This window comes from Miniopterus schreibersii, assembly GCF_964146895.1.
Source record: "Miniopterus schreibersii genome assembly, chromosome: 16".
Classification (NCBI taxonomy): Eukaryota; Metazoa; Chordata; class Mammalia; order Chiroptera; family Miniopteridae; genus Miniopterus; species Miniopterus schreibersii.
In genome coordinates this window covers 17,713,863-17,734,000 of record NC_138116.1, presented here as the reverse complement: position 1 = coordinate 17,734,000, position 20,138 = coordinate 17,713,863, and the positions used below count along the sequence as shown (strand labels likewise).

General features: G+C 37.1%; 1 protein-coding gene across 8 annotated transcripts in view; it reads right to left on the bottom strand.

The window, feature by feature from the left end:
• Positions 1-157: 157 nt before the first annotated feature.
• Positions 158-20,138, bottom strand: part of MBTD1 (mbt domain containing 1) — a 45,491-nt gene continuing 25,510 nt past the window's right edge. For 7 of the 8 annotated variants that reach the window (XM_081160925.1, XM_081160922.1, XM_081160920.1 and 4 more), the window contains 10 exons: positions 19,725-19,859; positions 19,403-19,491; positions 18,971-19,205; positions 18,321-18,376; positions 17,874-17,978; positions 14,130-14,277; positions 13,194-13,276; positions 12,549-12,783; positions 11,970-12,047; positions 158-3,351 (listed from right to left, as the gene is read on the bottom strand). In XM_081160925.1, coding sequence (XP_081017051.1) covers positions 3,233-3,351; positions 11,970-12,047; positions 12,549-12,783; positions 13,194-13,276; positions 14,130-14,277; positions 17,874-17,978; positions 18,321-18,376; positions 18,971-19,205; positions 19,403-19,491; positions 19,725-19,859 — 1,283 coding nt within the window. In that variant the 3' untranslated portion in view covers positions 158-3,232. Of the gene's footprint in view, positions 3,352-8,442; positions 8,635-11,969; positions 12,048-12,548; positions 12,784-13,193; positions 13,277-14,129; positions 14,278-17,873; positions 17,979-18,320; positions 18,377-18,970; positions 19,206-19,402; positions 19,492-19,724; positions 19,860-20,138 lie in introns of all 8 variants that reach the window. The other variant, XM_081160926.1, reaches the window with a different exon arrangement.

Sequence of the window (20,138 nt, the reverse complement as noted above, 5' to 3'; positions counted from 1 at the left end):
TCGGCCAGCAGGACGCGCCTCACCTGCTGCCCGGCTCACAGGGGCGCACCTGACCTTCCCAGGGGCCCGGCTGCTTACAGAAGGCGCTCGGCAGCTTCAATAAGGGAAGGAGACCTTTCAAAGACCAAGGCGTACTAAAGAATTGCTCAAATACAACTTAACTTTAACATTTTATTTTGTGTAAAAAAGGGCAAATTTAGTGAATTATTTTCATCTTGTACACAAAGTTATAATTTTAATGCTTTCACATCCATGCTGAAAATCTGCAATTTGGTAAAAATGAAAGGAACATAAATTTCTCTGAAGAATTTTTCACGCCATTATATACACTTCCTGAGAAAGTTTCAAATACTTTCTCAATGATCACAAGTTACCAAGAAAATAAAAGATTAAATTTGTACAGATATTGGTCTATATATCAAATACATACAGAAATGATGTAAAAACCTTATGCAGTTTACTTTGACCTCTGTCCTCAAAAGATTTGCCCAGGGACAGATGCTTTTCTTTTGTATAAATGACTGTGGCTTTATTTAAAATATGAAAATCAAAGGAAGAAACCCAGTTTAATCACAGTATTTTTAAAATCCCTTCCCAATAGTAAAGAATCATTACCAAATATATAGCACCATAATACAAATATTGATGGGAGAGGGTATTCACATCACGCAAAATTAATAATAATAAAAACAAACAAACACTGAAAACCCGTGTTAGTATCCGTAGAATAAGAAGTTGATAACAGCTTTAGCTTTCCTCATACACAGCAAAGAAAAGGTTAGAGAGTTTAAACTACCAAAAGCCCCAAATAATCCTACCAGGAAAAAACAAAAACAAAAACAAACCCAAGGTCAGCAGTACATTTTGAACCGTAAAAGATAATGGGGCTATTGAGTTGTACAACTGGAGTTATGGCTAATACATAAATCTCCTCTGCACTGACTTATTTTCTGTTCACTGGCAGGAGGAGTCAGAGTCTGAACAATGACTAGGGCTTCAGATTGCATTTAGACTGTAGAAAGTCCTTACCAACCTTTAACTGTTGGTGATGGGATCAAGACAAGAAACACCTTCATGAATAGGCGGGAAATTAAAAAATACTCAGAGCCTGGTTTTGCTCTAGAACCGGAAGCTTATAAACAAATGAGCATTTCACAGAACTAATTACCAGGCTCCAAATCAAATCCCTCCTGACTTACTCAGTTCCCCATGGAGCCTCTCGGCCCAAGGTACTGGTAGAGCACGCCATACAACTGGCTTCTTGTGCCCATACCATGAAATCAGAGTCCTGGGTTTAATTCACTGAGTCTGAGAATAAAGACTGTTGTAACTCTTGCTTTGGAAGTCTTCTAGGCTTTAAGTTTATGGGAAGATCTTTAAAAGTTAAAGATTTGGGAAGTGTGAGGATGTCACATTTACAGTAGGTCCCTCTCAGTAATGTTGTTTAAGATAAATATCCAGTAATTTAACAGCTGAGTTCACATATATTTGACACATGAGAATCAACTTGGCGTTGATATGATCTGCGTTTATGCCCCTAAAGAGTCAGTATTAAGAAATGTTGACATGCAATTCCATACATTCTTACATTATAAAGTAACAAATTTTACTTCCAGTAGCAACTACAAAACCTTACGTTATTAACCCTTCTTGCATAGAATGAGGTAAACCTGTGCGTATTACCAATGCTAGTATTCCCAAAAGTAGAGCATTATTTTAGAAAATAAATTGCTGGTTTTTAATGTTCTATGCATTTTAAAATTCAAACAAAAATCTTACCTAAAATGGTCTCCTGGGGCTTTCCATTGACATTTTTTAAAGCATTCCATAAGTTGAAGGACTGTAGTTTAATCATTTTGATTAATTTCTAATTAGCCTGACCTCTATTCCAGAGGAGACGGTCAGCATTACCACTCTGAAGAGGCCAGGCTAAGACCCAGAAGCGCTTCTAGAACAGATGCAGTAAATTCCTGAGAGTTGAGTTTATGAACCTCACTGGTAAACGCTAGAGCTCTCTCATTCAGTCACAACTCAGAAAGTTAGAAAATGCAGAGAGCAAACCTTTCACCAATTACCCTTAGATCCTTTCTGAAAGGAAGCCGTGTGAATTTCAAAACAGGGAATGTTCAAAATGGTCCAAATCAGTTGTTAAAACTAATTCTGAACACAAATAAAGACAGCTCATACTATATAGATATATATGGAATTTTAAGAAAATTAAATTCTCTTTCAAATTAGTTTTCTAACAAATCCAGGATAGTTAAAAGCAGAGCTGGAATGATTTTGAAATCTCAACTTATTTCGGCTTTAGGTAACTTTGAATTTGATTCTCCTGGTAATACAGAACATCTGTTTTGGGGTGTGGTTATACCAAGTATTATCTCATAGACGGAGGGAAGTGGCAGAGAGCTAATCAGAATCCCTTTTGTGGGGTACTTTTTAGAAAGGAAAATGAAATAAACTTGGAGCAATATTGCATTTTCCCCCAACACCTCAACATGTACACTGACATCCTGTATATGTTGTCAACCATTCCAGTTTAACACTTTAGTGTTAGGATCATTTTAATCATTTTTTTAACTAAAGGAGAACATATAAAAGTATCCAGAGTTCTTCCAGTTTCATATAGAACTCCAAATAAATGTTCACAGAATGAAAAACATTTCTGTACAAACATTTAAAATGGGCTGCAATAAAATGCCGACAAGCAGAATTACCCTTTCCATGATCCATGTGGTGATGAACCCTCCATGAGGGGGTTCAGTTGCATATTTCTGCAGCAAAGGAAGCTGGAGATGTGACTGGCCTAACTTCTAAAATCCCCAAATCTCCCAACAGGTACCAAAAAGGTTCATTTGTATTGACAGTTCACTTGCATTTACAACTATATCCTTCTTAAATCATTTCCTTCAATCCTGCTACCTAAACTTTAATCTTACCAAAAAAGTTAGAATTTCAGTTCTTGTTAACAATGCACATAAATCCAAATGTGTAAAATATTACAAAATTCTTTCAAAAGCTTCAAATACAACACAAAAATTGTCCATCTTTATAAATTGAAAAATTTCCCCCCGCGACTAAAATAGTTTCCCCACCCACCTGAAAAATCTGGAACTGAAATTTTCTGTTTAGCAAAATGTCCCAGTAGAATAGCCCCGCTGTACAGCTGGATTGATTACAAATCAGTCCCGTGTAAAAGTCTTCCCCTCCCACCCTCAGTTTCGAAGCCGCCTCAGGGCTCTTGTTTGATGTAGAAGTTGGCAGAGCCATTGCTTTCCTGATCAGATGCTCCTTGGAGGAAATTATAGTCCTCTCCATCTATCAACTCCTCCTTCAGCTGCAATGTAGTCACTGCACAAGAGAGATAAACGTATGGGATATTATGCCTTTCTAGAATATTCAGATTGATTTTAATCTTCATATTCCACCAGCTTTACAGTTAAGTAAAAGCACTTAAGTAATTTTAATTTTCAAGGTGTATTAGCAGTAAAGGAAAATTCCAAAATAGAACAATAGTACATACTGGCCACTGCCTAATGGCCATCTTCAACAAAATACTAAAGATAACAGGGATTGCTAATTTTACTAAAAGAATTAGAATTTTTCTTATGGTTAAGTATTCACTTTTATGTCAATGTCTATACAAACAATGATGTATTTTCTTGCATGGTCCTGAACTATACTTAATAAGTAACAACACAATAAATATGACTTTAAAATAATCTTTACTCCAAGGAGTACCTTTACTAAAAAGACTCCCTGCAGAAGAGATATAAATCTGATATTAAAAAGTTAAAAAACATTACAAATATAAAATATTATCTATAATGGAATATGAATCATATACACATAAAATAAATAACTTATTAAACAAATATTAAACTGATATTAAACACATAGTAAAACTAAAATCATGGACAACTTCATCATTTTAGGTAAAATAAAAATTTATTGGCATCAGCAATGAGAAAATCATTGGTGTAAAATGGCTAGCATTACCAGTGGGATCCCTTAACAGCCGTATTGCCTGAGTTCATATCTGATGACTTGCTTTTTATTGACAAGAAACCAACAGTATAGGCAGTCCTCAATTTATGAATAGGTCACATTCTAATTGATCTTTATTTTTATGGACAATTCTTTTTGTTTCAATGGGGTTTAGACTTCTGGGTAGCCACTCAAGTCATACTAGTCAGAATTTCTAATGACAGAAGGCCTCTTTCTAATGCATGGGCAAGAATGAAGACAAAGAATTTTTTCTTTGCTGAGCCCAGCACCTGTCTTTAAAAAAATAAATTATTTATTTTTAGAGAGAGAGGAAGGGAGCAGGAGAAAGAGAAAACATCAATGTGAGTGGAACACAGATTGCCTCCTGCACGCCCCCTACTGATCGAACCTGCAAACTGGGCATATGCCCTGGCTGGGAATGAACCAGCAACCTTTCATTGCACAGGACGAAGCCCAACCGAGCCACACTGGCCAGGGCCCAGCACTAGTTTTACGCAAAAATTTTAGGCTGTTTAATTCTGAGATTTTGCTAACTCTTTTTATAAACTTAAATTACTGTCCCTCAATACAATTACCCTGTAACTTCAGATTGCCCTGATTCCTTTCCCTGAGGTCTACTCCTTACTTCCTACAGAACTCCTCCCTTCTAAAAAACTACATCCTCACTTTTAAATAAAAATGATCTCAGTCCTGGCCAGTGTGGCTCAGCTGGTTGGACTGTCGTCCCATATACCAAATGGTACAGGTTCAATTCCTGGTCAGGGCACATAACTAGGTTGCAGGTTTGATCACCAGTCAGGGTGAGTGCAGGAGGCAGCTGACCGATGTTTCTCTTAAAAAGGAAAAAGAAAAGATCTCAGCTAAGTGTTAAAAACAAGTCTTAGTACCAACCAACCTCTAAAAAGTTACTGTTTAACTAAAATCGAGTTGGTCAAGTTTTAAATAATTGAAAGGACAGGCGATCTCCTATGCTAGTTTACTCACTGGAATCTAATCCCATGGTGAGCAATGCTAAACTTCTTCACACAGATCTGCTAAATCTGAGGTAACAAACTGTGCTTTCCCCATCTTACCCATGTCTCATGGTTCTTTTAAACTTGCATGAGTATTTTGAAACCAAGAGATTTCACATAAAACCCTGGCAACATGAGACTAGCATTCTTGAAGGGTTATGAGCAGTGGGAGCTGACTGGCTGCTGTCACTTCAGCTGCGGCAGCAAAGGGCTCCCACACACCTATCCCTGTGTGCCTGAGTCACTGAGTACACCCGCTTGCTTCCTGCAGGCACTGGCTCCAAAACAGGGAAAAGTGTTCAGTATCCTCCACTTTGGATCTTTTTATTACAACTGGAGTGAGGAGATGCACATATATGGAATGTAAATTAAGAACTGCTTATACAGAAAAAAAGTTAATTTCTGAGGAGAATAAGGACTCTGTTTAGATAAATAGTAAGCCAACTAAGTTGTCATAAAGTAGTAATTCCATAGTGTCACCATGATGTACCGTATTCAAATATGGTCACAGAAAAATCCCATGCTGATTTTAGTTACAAAGGATAAGTTTCAAAAATAATGCTTTGACATCTTATTTAATAATTTAAAGAATAATCTTTTCAGAGATGCCAATTCCTTTTATTTCACTTTGTTACTTGTTTTGGTAATGATGTTAAAAAACTTAATAGCCCAAAGACAGAAAAGCGAATACACTATACCTATAACAATAACAAAACAAATACCAGTCAGACTGCTGGAAGGTAAAGCAAACAAGACTGTGCGGTTTTCCTTCTTTAAAAAATTATTTAATATAATAAAAATGCTTCAAATTGAACCAACATGCATTAATTGTTAAGGACATCTGAACAATACCATGAAAATAAACATACGAAAAGAAAAACCCAAGTTTCATTAAAGGTGCAGTACCCACAATAAAAGGTTGATTAAAATAATACCTTGTTATAGGATGATCAGATGGCTAAATGAATGATAAAAGAATTACCGTGCTTCAAGACCAAACATGTTCCAGTCAAACAGATGTTTATTTTTTAAATGCAAGAAAGGTAAATTGAGATTATAAAGCACATCCTGAAACTATGTGCATTTACTATTAACAACAAATTTCTGGATTATGCTTCTACTCATGTTAAATATGGAAACAATGTGCTTAAAAAAAAGTAACTCAAGATAAAGGTGAAACATTCACTCAGATGTGGAATGTTTTAATGCAGTTTTTGTTTTAATGGAACCTAAACTAAAGTCTGCCTGATATCTTCACACTAATCATTTCTCCTTTCCAGGTCTTATTCTCAATGAAGGATGGACGAAATAAAATAGATCCTGTGGCTACAATTCGCTTTCTACACAAATGCATTTCTTAGCTCTATTTTTAAAAGGAAGTCACTTTGCTGACTCTGATCACTAACAGTTCAGGAGATAAGCTAATGGAAATCACAAAGTCCATAAATATAACAAACTCAACAGCTAACCAACTGTAGCTTTTACATAGTTAGAGATATCGTAGTCCCTACAGTTTCACCAGTGTAAAATCACACCAGTCCCACAGATGTGCCCCTGCTCAGAAGACACTATAGACAATGGTGGAAGAAAGAATCATCTGAGGCCTGTGGTCTCCATCCCATGCATCTACTCTTAAGTTCCTGGGTTTTGTCAATCCTAGAAGTCAAGTTCTATTTTACACGAATCAGTAACCTCTCACAAAATGTGACACTAGTCTCCAAAATCAGTCTAATGTTTAGAGACAATACATCTAAAATCCAATAAAAATTCAAATATATCCAGAGCTCACAATATTGATAGGCAATTACTTAGGCTGAAGAAGACTATTTCATAAGTAACAAGTACAAAAAGAAAAAATTAAAGAGACAAAGAAAACTGTAATGTTCTTTAGACTTTGAAGTCTTTTCCATTAAAGAGCAAATAAACTTGGATTTTCAGTTCTATTTTTTCTTTCTCTCCATATATATAGATATGTATATAGATATAGATATATAACAATTTCCTCTAGATAAAGAGTATCAGAGAAAACAGACTTGGAAGGATCAAGATGAACTAATAACACTGTTAGGGAGGCAAAAGCTAAAGAACACATCTTAAAATGGAAAAAAAAGAAAAAAAAGAAAAAAGGCCAGTAACTTGAGGTGCAAAAATATTACCAACCAACTAACCAATTTGTTTGCAAATAAATTAGCAAACAGAGGAATGAGAAGAGATCAGGTCCCACCTGAGTTTTCAATGTTCAAAAGGCATTTTAAACAATGCTGGTTAGATAAAACAATCTGGTTAAAAAGCAACAGTTAGGCAAAAAAAAAAAAAAAAAAGATAAAAGCAACAGTTAGGCCCAGCTGGCATGGCTCAGCCTTTGAGCATCAACCTATGATCTAGGAGATCGTGGTTCAATTCTGGGTCAGGGCACATGCCCTGGTTGCAGGCTCGATCCCCAGTAGGGGGAGTGCAGGAGGCAGCCGATCAGTGACTCTCATTATTGTTGTTTCTTTCTATCTTTCTCTCCCCTTCTCTCTGAAATCAAGATATATTCAAATCAATAAAGATATATTTAAATAAATACATAAAAGCAACAGTTAGGATGTGGCAGGATATATGCCAAGGCACACACAACTTTGGTTTTCAAGCTATCTCATCTGTTCTTGCGTCTACTAAAGTTCATCACATGCAAGTGAAGTGTTTCTGATAGTCTATGATAATATATTTGTTCTTGGCAATTACAAAGGGCAGAACCTTTTGCAGTCTTCCTTACAATCTACCAGCTTGGCCTGACCAATTAAAATTCAAGTTAAGTATAATATACTTAATTAATCATTGTACATAAATGAACATGAAATTATGGAAATAAATTTCACTCAAATTCAACACCAAAATTATACAGGTATTGCATTTCCAAGTCCATGCTATTCAACTAAAGATTGTGGTAAATGTTACTACCAGAACCAAAATTACACTGAAACACAAAACACATCCTTTGTAATGCATGAGACAATGAGACGCTATGGAATGCTATGACCGAAGCCTCCTCTTTGGATTTGATTAATCAGACCAATCCCTAATGGCACATTTCTCTGCCAGGTCAAGTCACACAGAACTCTGTAATGCAGATGTTCAACTATTTTAATGAAACCATGAACTAGTCCAAGTTGTCTCACAATTCCACAAACTGAAATTGTAACTTGACCCTAATTCGAAGCTCAGAAATGGTTTATAACAAAACTAAAAAATCTCCCTTCCTCGATGATTCATCTTAGTGAAGTGACTACCAAGAACTAGTGAAAATGAATTTTTTTAGTTGAAAAAAAAGAAAAATTTAATGAGTCAGCACCTGTCATGCCGGACCATGCTTTGTCTCCCACCACCCTGCCCAGACTCGACCCTCTGCAGTACCTGAGGTGCTGATGTAACTAGTTACCTGTTTTGAGGCTGGGCCTGAACTCTCGGCTAGTGCTGGGAGGTGGGGGGGCCTCCGGGGCTGTCTGTGCTGGAAGGGTTCGATATGGAGGAGGAGTCAACTCTTCGTCACCAGAGAAGCTCCTCCGCACCCCACCTGTCATGGGCAGGCTCGACAAACTGACAGGCTTCTTCCCAATTGGCATCTTCCTCTCTAAATATCAAGTCAAACTAAAGTAAGCTTTTACTTACAAGCGTGGCAAGAAAAGTGCATTATATGGCTAGGAAAGCTGTGTTGCATAGGATACTGAGAACAGAACTAACTATGCAAGCATGGTTGGTATTTCTAAAAACAAGGGGTGTGTGTGTGTGTTGGGGGTAGACGACGGGGGAGATTATCTCTAGATTCTGAGAGTCTGGTAATCCTGGTTCCTGACTCTCAAATAAATTTTAGCTTCAGGGGAGTTGAAAATTCTATACAAGAAAGAGAGGGTGTTATGACCCTACTTGTGGGGTAGCGGTTCACTGCCCAAACATTGACCTTCAGGGAGAAATCAAATAGTTTACTGTATTATCTGGATGGCGGGGTTTTACTGATATGAAATGTGCTCCCCTAACTTCTGGTTTATAATAACACTATTTTAGAAAACATAATTCTTATTCTGAAGAGCAATTCTAAAATTTAAATCTTGTTGCCTGCAAGTTCTTAAGCAATCTTATTTCTTTTGAAACACCCTTTGCTTATAGTTTCATAAGAAAACATTAAGCCTTCAAAAATCTATATAATGCTTTCACTAACAAAAAAGAAGATATTCCAAACTTTGCAAATATTGAACAACCAAGCATACTGCATTAGTCAGGCTGACAACGGAAAAATACTTACATATATTTGTGACTATAAATTGTATCTGTTTTCTTCCAGAGTATACAAATCACCCCGGCAAGGGCAATAAAAAATAATGCTTCACAAAATCAGGACTAAAACATAAATTTAAGTCAGGCAGTATTCCTATGTAAAATGATCTGGAAACTAAGCTACCAGTGTGTACACACTCAACTGCCAAACCTAAATCACGCACAGGAATCATTTAGAATTTTCTAATGTACTATACACCTATAGGTAAAAATGCAAGGAGAACCTCTAACTCTCCACTACTTCTAATAGCTCCCAAGATGACAGAAATCTGCACAGGTTTTCTGGCTCTAGAATAACTAAACCTTGAGAAAGAAAGGCTTTTCAGACTGGACAGATCACATGCACACAACAGTCTATATGAACCTCTTGGCAGAATAGGACTTATTTTTTTAAAGCACTGGTTGGTTATCCCTTTATAGCACAAACACAGCTCATTACAAAAGAACTAAATAATGAAGCCAATCAGCTGTCTATTTCTGTAAACAATAAGCACTGCCTCAAATACGCCCATAGATGACTCTAGGTACAGAAAGACCGAGGGGCTGTCCGGAGAAAACAGCGGAGCCAGAGTAGAATAACCTGTAGGCGAAGTTCAAACAAAGGCAAGGTTTTGTGGTCTGCTGTAGATACAAATCTGGGTGTAATGGATGACTTAGGTTTCTGGACCCCAAATTCTTTCTTATTCATGTAGGTAAAGTTTTGTGGGAAACATTTCTAACAAATGATTTGCTGACTACCATAAAAAATAAAAGGAGCAAACGATCCCTTATAATGAAGACAGCTTCTTCTTCACTCACATGGCACCACAATTCCAAAATGCAAAGTTTCTGTAAAACTCTGGTAACAAAACCAGATCTCACTTGGTCATACTATTTATAATCTTTATTTGGTCCATTTAATGTAAATATTTAAATATACTTTGCTTCATAAAATGCTCCAGAGTCTGCAAGGGGTGTTAATATGTGCTGCACACACTGTACTTCTCCAAAATCCAAAAAATTCTGAATTCTAAAATACATCTGGCCCCACAGGTTTACTAATGCGGGATCCTGAGTTTATAGCTCTCTTCCTTCTGCATCTGAAGGATGTTTAAATACATTAGAGATGAAGCCACAATATGAGCTATTAAAATGTTAAAGAACACATACGTTTATAGCTCAATTCTTTCTCTAAATGTCACTAAAAACTGGGGTACTGATATTATCACTTCATTAATTTCACATTTCTTCCCATGTCCCTAGCCCATTAATTCAAAATCATCAAGCTCCATAAACCACAAAAAAAGCCTGCAAGAGTCACATACCAGAGGGAAGCATGTGAATTGTGTATATAATGCTCAGAAATTATCTGTGACAAGTATCGTCATATAACCACTGAGTAATAAAAAACATTCTTAACTCAACATCTTGGAAAGAAAATTCTGAAATCTCAGTCTTGTCCATAGAAAGGGAAAAGACAGCTGAAGCAGCCTGTGTTAGAAAATTAACCTTACAGAAAATTAGTGATCACCTCTACCACTGTTAGTCCACTGACAAAGTTTCCATTGAATTCCCCCTAACAATTTCCTGATAAATGGGAAATCACTTTGGCCTGCCTGGTCTGGGAATACTCTCTACAGTTTGAGTATCAAACGTGACAAGCAATTAGTGGGCAAAATAATTCTGGGCCTATGGGAGGCTTATGCCTATAAGAAAGGGTAAGTGACAGGCCTAGAAGCCACCACTACTGTGAGGCTGGCCCAGGTTTTGTGCTGGAGGGAATTAAAAGCACCAGTGCAGTGGCTGGTAGAAGCTTTCAAATTCCCCAATGAAAGAATTATAAACCAACAACTATATCAGGAAGGTTAGGGTATACTGATTTTTTATGCTTCTTCAGTCTCCTGGTTGCTAATGAGACAGATTAGTACTTATTTGAACTTATGGTACGTCAGCTGGAAAAAAACTGATTTAGCTTTTATCTTCAAATGTACTTTTTACTTTTAAAAATATCTTTACATGAAAACAATCTTATCTTAGAATGAAATATTCCATGACCATCTTCATGAAGAGAATCTGTGGCTTTCTATGGTGGAGAAAAAAGATTTTAAAAGAATCAGATAGAGCTATTAATATATTTTGTACTATTTTGGCTATTAATCCCAATAATCATTCATTGTAAGGTAAAATATAGAAACCATATTTTAAAAAATTTTCTTAAGCTTGACTTTGTTAGCCATCAATTTGAATTTACTTTAAGTATTGTTCTAGAGTTCTGGTTTATAAGAGTCTTGGGTTTTTTAGGTTCCAAGTCTACTATAAGCAACAAGCATCTGCTTTTAAAATTTTTTAATAAAAAAGTTTTAAAAAAAGAATTGATTTCCAGGAGGTTTACATATTATTTCAAGAATCACTTGTATACTCTATTCTTTACCATGTATGTTATATAAATATTATGGTAATCATTTTCTGTCAATTAAAATATGTGTTTCTCGTTATTGCAAATGTTTGCCTTTTATGGCATACTGCACCTTTAAGCATAATACACAATGCACAGTCATCAGCTCTCACAGGGGTATCATTTTCTGTGCAAAAATACCGTGACCCCAACAGGTTAACAATTTAGGAAATGTATATAAACACCATGTGGTGACCCACTTTTCTTATGTCCTTTGTATTGCTGGGACTTAGCCTTTTTCTTCTGTTTTGATGAACCTGATTGGCTTTCTCTTGACGCTGAAAGATAAAAGGGAAAATTGGTACCAGATAAATTGCTTACAACTAACTATAGGTACAATTTAGATGAACTACCTTTACCAAGACTGTTATGCTTATAAAAGTATATAATGCTTTGAAAATAAGGGTGCTTATTCCAATAAAACCACGAACCTCAATATCAAACAGATTCCACTATTTATTCAGCAAGCACTCATCATATACCAGTAAATTTTTAGCCTATAATTTTCAACTCATTAAAATAAGTCTAGTTTAATTTGGTAAGTGCTCTTACTGTCGTGTTTTTATAGTCATTATGTAACTGACTATTGAGTTCACACGGCCATGGCACACACGGTCTGATTCTGTGAAATTGTTGTTGAGTCTTAAGATCTTACCTGGCAACCAATCAGACATAGGTATATTCTTGTCCTGTGAGCTCACAAGATGATTTATGTGAGATAGTCCTCTGAAGAATTGCTGATTTTTACAAAAGGACACCTTTTCTGTATACCAACTTACACTGTGATGCCGGAGGCTGTAGCTGATATCCAGTTAATTGACACCACCCTACAGGATAGAGGTCAGGAGACTCACAGTCTACCCACTGATCATACTCTTCTTCCCATCCATCAAAATGTATCCTCAAGAGACGATGAATAATTCGAGTTACTGTGGCTACACATATTAAACGTGGCTCCATGAGATCTACTGCTTCTAATTTCATTCCTACACGAAATCCGTGATTTGGAACATCCTGACATGGAGAAGCAAAACATTAACACTGGTGAAAAGAAAAATGCATAACTCCACTACCACTACGAGAGGGAAAAGAAGGAAGCAACATTACCCAATAACATCATTTAAACCAAAAAAAATCCCCAATAATTCTTTAGTTATTGAAACATATGAAGGTGAAATATTTGAGAACTAGTTACATAATGTATTCATTTCTATTTTACTCAGATTAAAAAAATGAAACAAAGTTTGAAAAACAAGCTTCACTTCTTAGGCAAAAGAAGTATTTATATTGTTTTATTACTCTCTATTTTTTTAAATATAAATCTCCACTAAGAAATTCTAATATAAAGCAAAAACACTTTGATCACTAATGATTTACATTTGTGTAAAGTTCCACATAATTATCATGTCATCATTTAAATTTACCTTATTAAATAGTTTTACTGGTGCTGCAATGGAGCCAGTTTCCCTGAGGTAGTCAAACCATTTAAAAGGAAGTTTAGTGTAACCTGAAAGACACAACTGGTTTAAGTAGCAGTTCATTTAAAATTAGCACAATACTAAAAGTAGATAAAAAGTAACTCAGCACTCTCTCAGATTTCAAGTTAAATGATAAACTTGTAATTCATGCTCTAATACTATACTGAGTCTAATAATTCCTCCATGTTATAAGGATTTTCCTCCTTTTCTAGATAGACACTGGTATACCCATGCACCCTAAGGCAAAAGTGACTCTCCTCTGTTTACCACAAGAACTACAGACTTTTTCAATCCTGGCTTAGAACAGTCTAGCATTTAACACTTTCCGGTGACATTTTTCTTCCTTTGTAAGAAAGGAAATTCACTGGACAAATACTATTTTTATAGACCACTGGTTTTGGCTTTCCCCCTTCTTTTCTTTAGAGAAAAACCATAGGTTCAGATATTGAAATCAGAGAAGTTGCTGGTTAAGCCACGAGAGCCATTTAAAGGTACATCTTTTAAAAAGCCACATGCAAATCTAAAAATGAAAACCTGTCCCCTCAACACTAAAGTATCTATATAAAAAAAGTTAATGTATGCAATAACCTATTGAGCCCACATCACCATCTCAACAGGGCTTGAGAATACTAATTCATATTATAAAGTGTACAGATACTCAGAAAAAACTCTATACCAACATAATTTATTAATGCTAGCTGGAATACAGTGCTTTGATTTTAGACCACCCCACAGCTTGTTATGTGTGCATATATTTATACATGCAACATATACATAGATATTCACACAGCAAGAAATCTAGGGCTATGTTAAATGTTGTAAACAGATACCACGTAAAAAGCAAGCAAGAATGAAAACCCAGTGTGTATCAGGATGAAGTACCTCTAGGTGGAGTAAGTTCAATCATGTTAATTTCACAGAAACCAACAGGGAAAATAGAGGGGGAGGTTGCATGGTAACAGAACCAGTCAGATCCATCTGCTGCTTCCGAGCCATCGATCCCAATCATCAGGAATCCGTCAGCTAGCACCTTTTAAATGAAAAGAATTCCAAGTATCTGAAATTAGACACACTATTACAAAAATGATCCTTTAAGTTACATACTAAAATAATGGAAAATCTATTACATAAAGGTCTCTTAAAAGTGAAAAGTGCTTCTTTATTGAACGTTAAATTACTAACATTATAATGAAAAATCTATGTAAATTCCTGCATGCACCAGAAACAAAAGCAGCATTACAAAGAAGTGATTTCAGAGTCTAGGGAAAATAGTGCCTTTGCCAACAGCTAAGACAAACGGTGCTGTGAAATCATGCAATTGGCCTGAGTGCTCTTTTACAATTAATTGAACTCTCTAGTCTTGGTAAGGCTCTAAATCCTACTCAGTAATAACTTTACTTTTTTCTTTTGGATTTATCACAGAGGAGATTTTCCAAACCTTTTCCACCTTCTTCAAGCTCCAACTTTCTCTCTTATGCTACAGATAACCATGCTTCTCTATGATAGAATCTAAGGCCAGCTCTGTAAGGCCCTTCCATTCCTTCCTTAACACCTCAAATTTTTAAGTAGCCCCCTTTCCCCCAAGACAAACTTCCCCATCTCATCCTATTACCACTGGTACCTTTGCCAAAACACCATCTCCTATACTCGAATGTCTCCCAATTTCTGTTATACTAAAAATATTTTATTTTGAAACAGTTCACACTTAACAGAAAAGGTACTATCCTTTTTTTTTTTTTTAAAAATATATCTTTACTGATTTCAGAGAGAGGAAAGGAGAGGGACAGAGAGAGAAACATCAATGATGAGAGAGTCCACAACCCGGGCACGTGCCCTGACCAGGAATCGAACCCCAATCGCCTGGATCCCAGGTCGACGCTCAACAGCTGAGCCACGCCCGGCTGGGCGGTACTATTCTTGTACAATGAACTCCTATATTGTCTTCACCCAGAGACCCTATTCAAGTTATATGCTATGTAATTCCACGCAGTCTGATGTCTGTTTTTCCCCTACTAAACTGCTAAATCTACTAATGACCTCAAAGTTTGTCAAATATGGTGCGTTTTTTCCAACACTCATCCTCCTCCAACTTCAGCCTCCCTGCAGTATTCAGTAGCCATTGACTATTCTTAACGTTTTGAAACATTTTCTTCCAGACTCTCACTACAGTGCAGTCAACTGATCAATCCTCTCGCCAATCTGATCATCCCCTCCACATTTTTTTTTCTTGATGTCTTGACTTCAGAGAGAGGAAGTGAGGGGGGAGAGAGAGAGAATCATCAATGATGAGAGTCATTGATCAGCTGCCTCCTGCACGGCCCCCAGCAGGGATGAAGCCCGCAACTGGGGCATGTGCCCTGACTGGGAATCGAACCTCGATCTCCTGAAGCTCAACCACTGAGCCATGCTGGCTGGGCTAGTGTCTAACCTTTAAGGGACCAAGCCAAAGGGTGAGTTCAGCTAGCTTCTCTCTAACTAGAATAAACACACAGAGACTGTTTGTCAAGCCATGCATGAAGGCTGGAATTGAAAGGCTGTGATACAGAACAGGACTAGGGGCCACTGTGCAGACTGAGCACATCATCAATCCAAAGAAAAGTGTCACAGACTCAGAGCAGAGATGGGACAGAGGCCCGATAGGGGAGAGCGCGTAACAATGGCTCATGCCTTCTCAGTTCTCACCCCTGTCCTTCCATGTCTGTGAGCTTGCCATTGTGTCCTCACAATACCTTTCTTAGAGCTAATGTGGAAGGGCTTCTGTTTCTTATAAAGTAGAAGCCTTGCCCAGAATACCATTGCAGCTTGTCTGATATCTACTTGCCATTTCCTAAACGTGGCCTGTGCTTTCCTATCTTGATGCTTTTGTGCACAGTCTCTTCCCATGTGTTTCCTCCTGCATCTCTGCTGGGCTGTTCACCATCCTTCAAGATGAAGTTTCCAAATGTTCCCTCTTCTATAAAGCTTTCCCTGATTCCTGAGATGATGTTATCTCTTCTTTATCTGAATTCCAACAGTACTTTGTACCTATCTTGTCATAGCCAATATTGTATTAAACTTATTTTCGTACATCTTACCTTGTTCTACAAGACTGTAAGATTTTTAGAGTCCCCAACAAACCCAGCACAAAAGATATTAACTAAGTATTTTCTGAGTGAGGCCTGATATTGTACTTACTGAACACTTCTTTGGAAAAGAGCATGATGATATAATGGCACCAGATCCCAAACCTGGTTGTCAGCCTCACCTAGAGAACTGTTTTTTCTAAACAAATACAGATTTCTAGGCAATATTGTTTGTGATTCTGATTGAGTAGGTCTGGAGTAGGTCATGGAAACCTATGTTTTAAATCGTACCAGGTGATTCTGATCACTAGTCAGGAAGAGGAAGAACAGGGCTTAGACCAGCCTTGTCTAGCTGCATGACCTCGACAGGTGCTTGAGACATGGCAACCATCATAACTCTTTTGGTTTAAGGTTCTAAACTGGGTTAAAATGCAAATTGCGATTTAAGTTATAGCTTTATGTAACTACATTCTGGATCAGTGGTTCTTTACCATGGCTGCACTTAAGAATAACCTGGGGAACTTTAAAAAAATGTCAGCCCTGTCCTAGCCAGTTTGGCTTAGTGGTTAGAGTGTTGGCCTGTGGACTGAAGGGTCCTGGGTTCAATTCTGGACAAGGGCGTGTACCTCGGCTGCAGGGCCAATTCCTGGCCCTGGTTGTCGTGAGAGCGGGAGGTGACCAATCGATGTGTCTCAGATTGTTATTTCTGTTTCTTTCTCTTCACCTCCCTCCCTCTCCCTTATATCTCTCTGAAAAGCAATGGAAAAAATATCCTCAGCCGAGGATTAAAAAGAAAGGGGGGGAAGAAAAAAAGCCAGCCCTAGCCAATTTTGCTCAGTGGTTAGAGTGTCGGCCTATAGACTGAAGGGTTCCGAGTTTGATTCCGGACAAGGGCACGTACCTTGGTTGTATGTGTGGGAGGCAACCAATCGATGTCTCTCTCTTACATCGATGTTTCTCTCTCTCCCCCGTCCACTCTCTCTGAAAAGCAATGGAAAAAAACATCCTCAGGTGAGGATTAAAAAAAAAAAAAAAAAAAAAAAAATCCAATGCTGGGACCTCAAACCAGACTGCTGAAATCAGAAAGGGGGACACGAGGCCCGAATACCTGTTTTTATAAGTTTCCCAGGGGATTCTTAGGCCTGAGAATTGAGAACCACTCTTCTAAATCTTTTCTTAAAGCAGTCTCAGAAAAGAGGAAAGGGAAAAAAGAAAAGAGAAAGTACTATAAAAAGGAAGGAAAAGGCACAAAAATGTACTATAAAAATGCAGGAAAATGAACATAAACTTGGCCTTGTTATAATTCTGTGCTGGACTAGCTTTGACCAGGAAGTTACTTCAACAAATAAAGGTAGCGGGACTCAAGATGACAATCTTGACAAGCCGTACAAAAAGAACCTCTGATACGAGAATTCACATTCATTCTGAATACTAGTAACCGTCCCCCCAGGGAAGATCCAGACACACATTTTATGTCAAAATGAATGATGTTAGGGGCCTCCTCCTACTCCTCAAACACAGTTCCTATAACTGCATGTCAGTACTTTAAAATCCATTCTCTTACCTTTCTAATAGTTGCGACACATATTGTGGAAAGGTTTAAAGGGTCTATAGCTTCCAATTTCATGCCTTCCTTGAACCATTCCCCACTCTGGTCTACTTCCTTTACCTAAAAAGTCACATGAAAGCACACCCACTGTTACAAATGTTACCATTTAAATGACAAAAATGTTACCAATTTGAAAAGGTTTAACATGTGGAAATACCAAATGCCTTGTCCTACCTACCTAGTATTTTAACTCACACTTCCATTAGGGAACAGAGAGAATTCAGGCAAACAGACAGAATTTAAGACTAATTATAACCAATAGTAGTAACACCTCATGAATTACAAGGTCTTAATCCTTTTAGGTGAACATATGTAATTGTGATTTCCATAATTTTAGGAAAAAACCCACAACCCTCTTTCAAACATAATTTACAAATGAGGGTTCTTATAAAAACTTCTTACCTTAGCAAATAAATGTGGTGGTGTATCAAAATGTCCATCCTGTTTCTTTGTAATATCTACAAGGAAAAGTTACATACTAATCTGTCAGCATTTGTGAGAAGACCAAAAACCATGCTTCTTTGAAGGTTTCAAACTCACAAGGTATGTATACTCTAAAACACGGCAAAAATACATGCCTTCTACATTTATGATGAATAACCTTTAATAGTCAGTCTTTCTCTCTTCAGAGTACCTGTGCCATTAAGTACCCTCAGCCAATTAGAATGCCGGTAATTCCCAAGTTAGGGAATTACAACTTTAGGTTTTAATGTGTTTAGTATTAAGTCTAACCATATGTAATCCTGCTATTTTGATTAAAATTGAATGGAAAGGGAAAGGCTATCTTTAGATCTTTCAAATGGGCTGGATAATAAAAGTGTAAGGAAACAAATGTAGTTGTGACCAAAAGTGCATTATTTTTTATTTGAGAACAAGTGGAAGGAATTAGGACACAACTATTCCGGTGTGAAGCTTCCCTAATTAAGGTAGAATAAGCAGCCCAGTCAGCTAGAATGCTGTCTTTGACCTGTGCTACTCTGCAGAGAAAAATAACCAAGCAGTACACTTCAACCTCAGTGACACGGTCAGTAGTTCTCGTGACAGGTGCTTACCAGATCTTTTGAATCGATGGCCTATACTTCGAGACCAACCAATATGGTGGATTAACGGGCTGTGCATATGGCACCAGAAGTCATCTGTTTTATCTTCACTGTCTTCATACACTAGTCTTAATCGTCCTCCAATCACACTTTCCACCACTGCTACTCGTGTTCGACACAAATGTCTCTTGTCGACTACTTCTACTCTCATGCAAGGTTTGAAAGGATACTGCATACTTTCTGAAACCTTGAAACAAAAGCAGACAAAAACTCATTGGAATTCATGACAGAGGTCTACAAATCATGTTACCCTTGTACTATTAAAAATATTGATACTTAATACAGTTCTGGCTCACTAAATTAAAAGAATTCCAAAAAACTTAGAAGTTACTTCTTTTTACAGAGCTCTTATTTGACATGTCAGTCCTAAGATCCTGTCTTTACCTTTTGTGAGAAATCGGGAGGAAGTGTTTTGGCACCAGTAAGTCGTTTCACTAGAAAAGCTTTCCAGTTTGTATACTTATGCTGAATAGCTAAAACAAAAGAAATAAGCAGTTACACTTTAGCAAAGAGTAGAACTGCTTCATAAAGTATTTGTTAAAAAAGAGCAACAAAAATAGAGAAACAAGTATGTCTAGCCAGCAAATAAGCTAGCTGAAACCAAAAAATATAATTTTAATTTCTATATCACCTTAATGTTACTATGAGTGAAACTGCATTAAAGTATGTGTATTTAAATTATGGTAAGGATAAATAAACTACTTACTTCTAGGAGGGACAAGAGGTTTTCCACTGGTTGCACACCAACCAACTGGATGGATATCAGAACTACATATATTGCACCAGAAGTCGAGAGCAGAGTCATTTTCAAATCCTTCATATCTTAAAAGGGCATTGTAACCTGAAACCAACAAATCAGTCACCACATAAGGAGAAAATGAATGAAATAAAACAGGATCTAGTTGCTGGTAATGGCTGTAAAACATTAGTGTGCATCTGCAACAGAAACACCTGCAGGGCTTGTGAACAGACAGATGGCTAGGCCCCATCCCAGAGATTTTGATTTAGTAGATCTTGGGTGAGTCTGAGAATCTGCATTTCTAACAAGTTCCCAGTGATGCTGCTGCCACTGGTATATGGATCAGACTTTGAGAACCATCTGTACAATGTAATTAGTTTA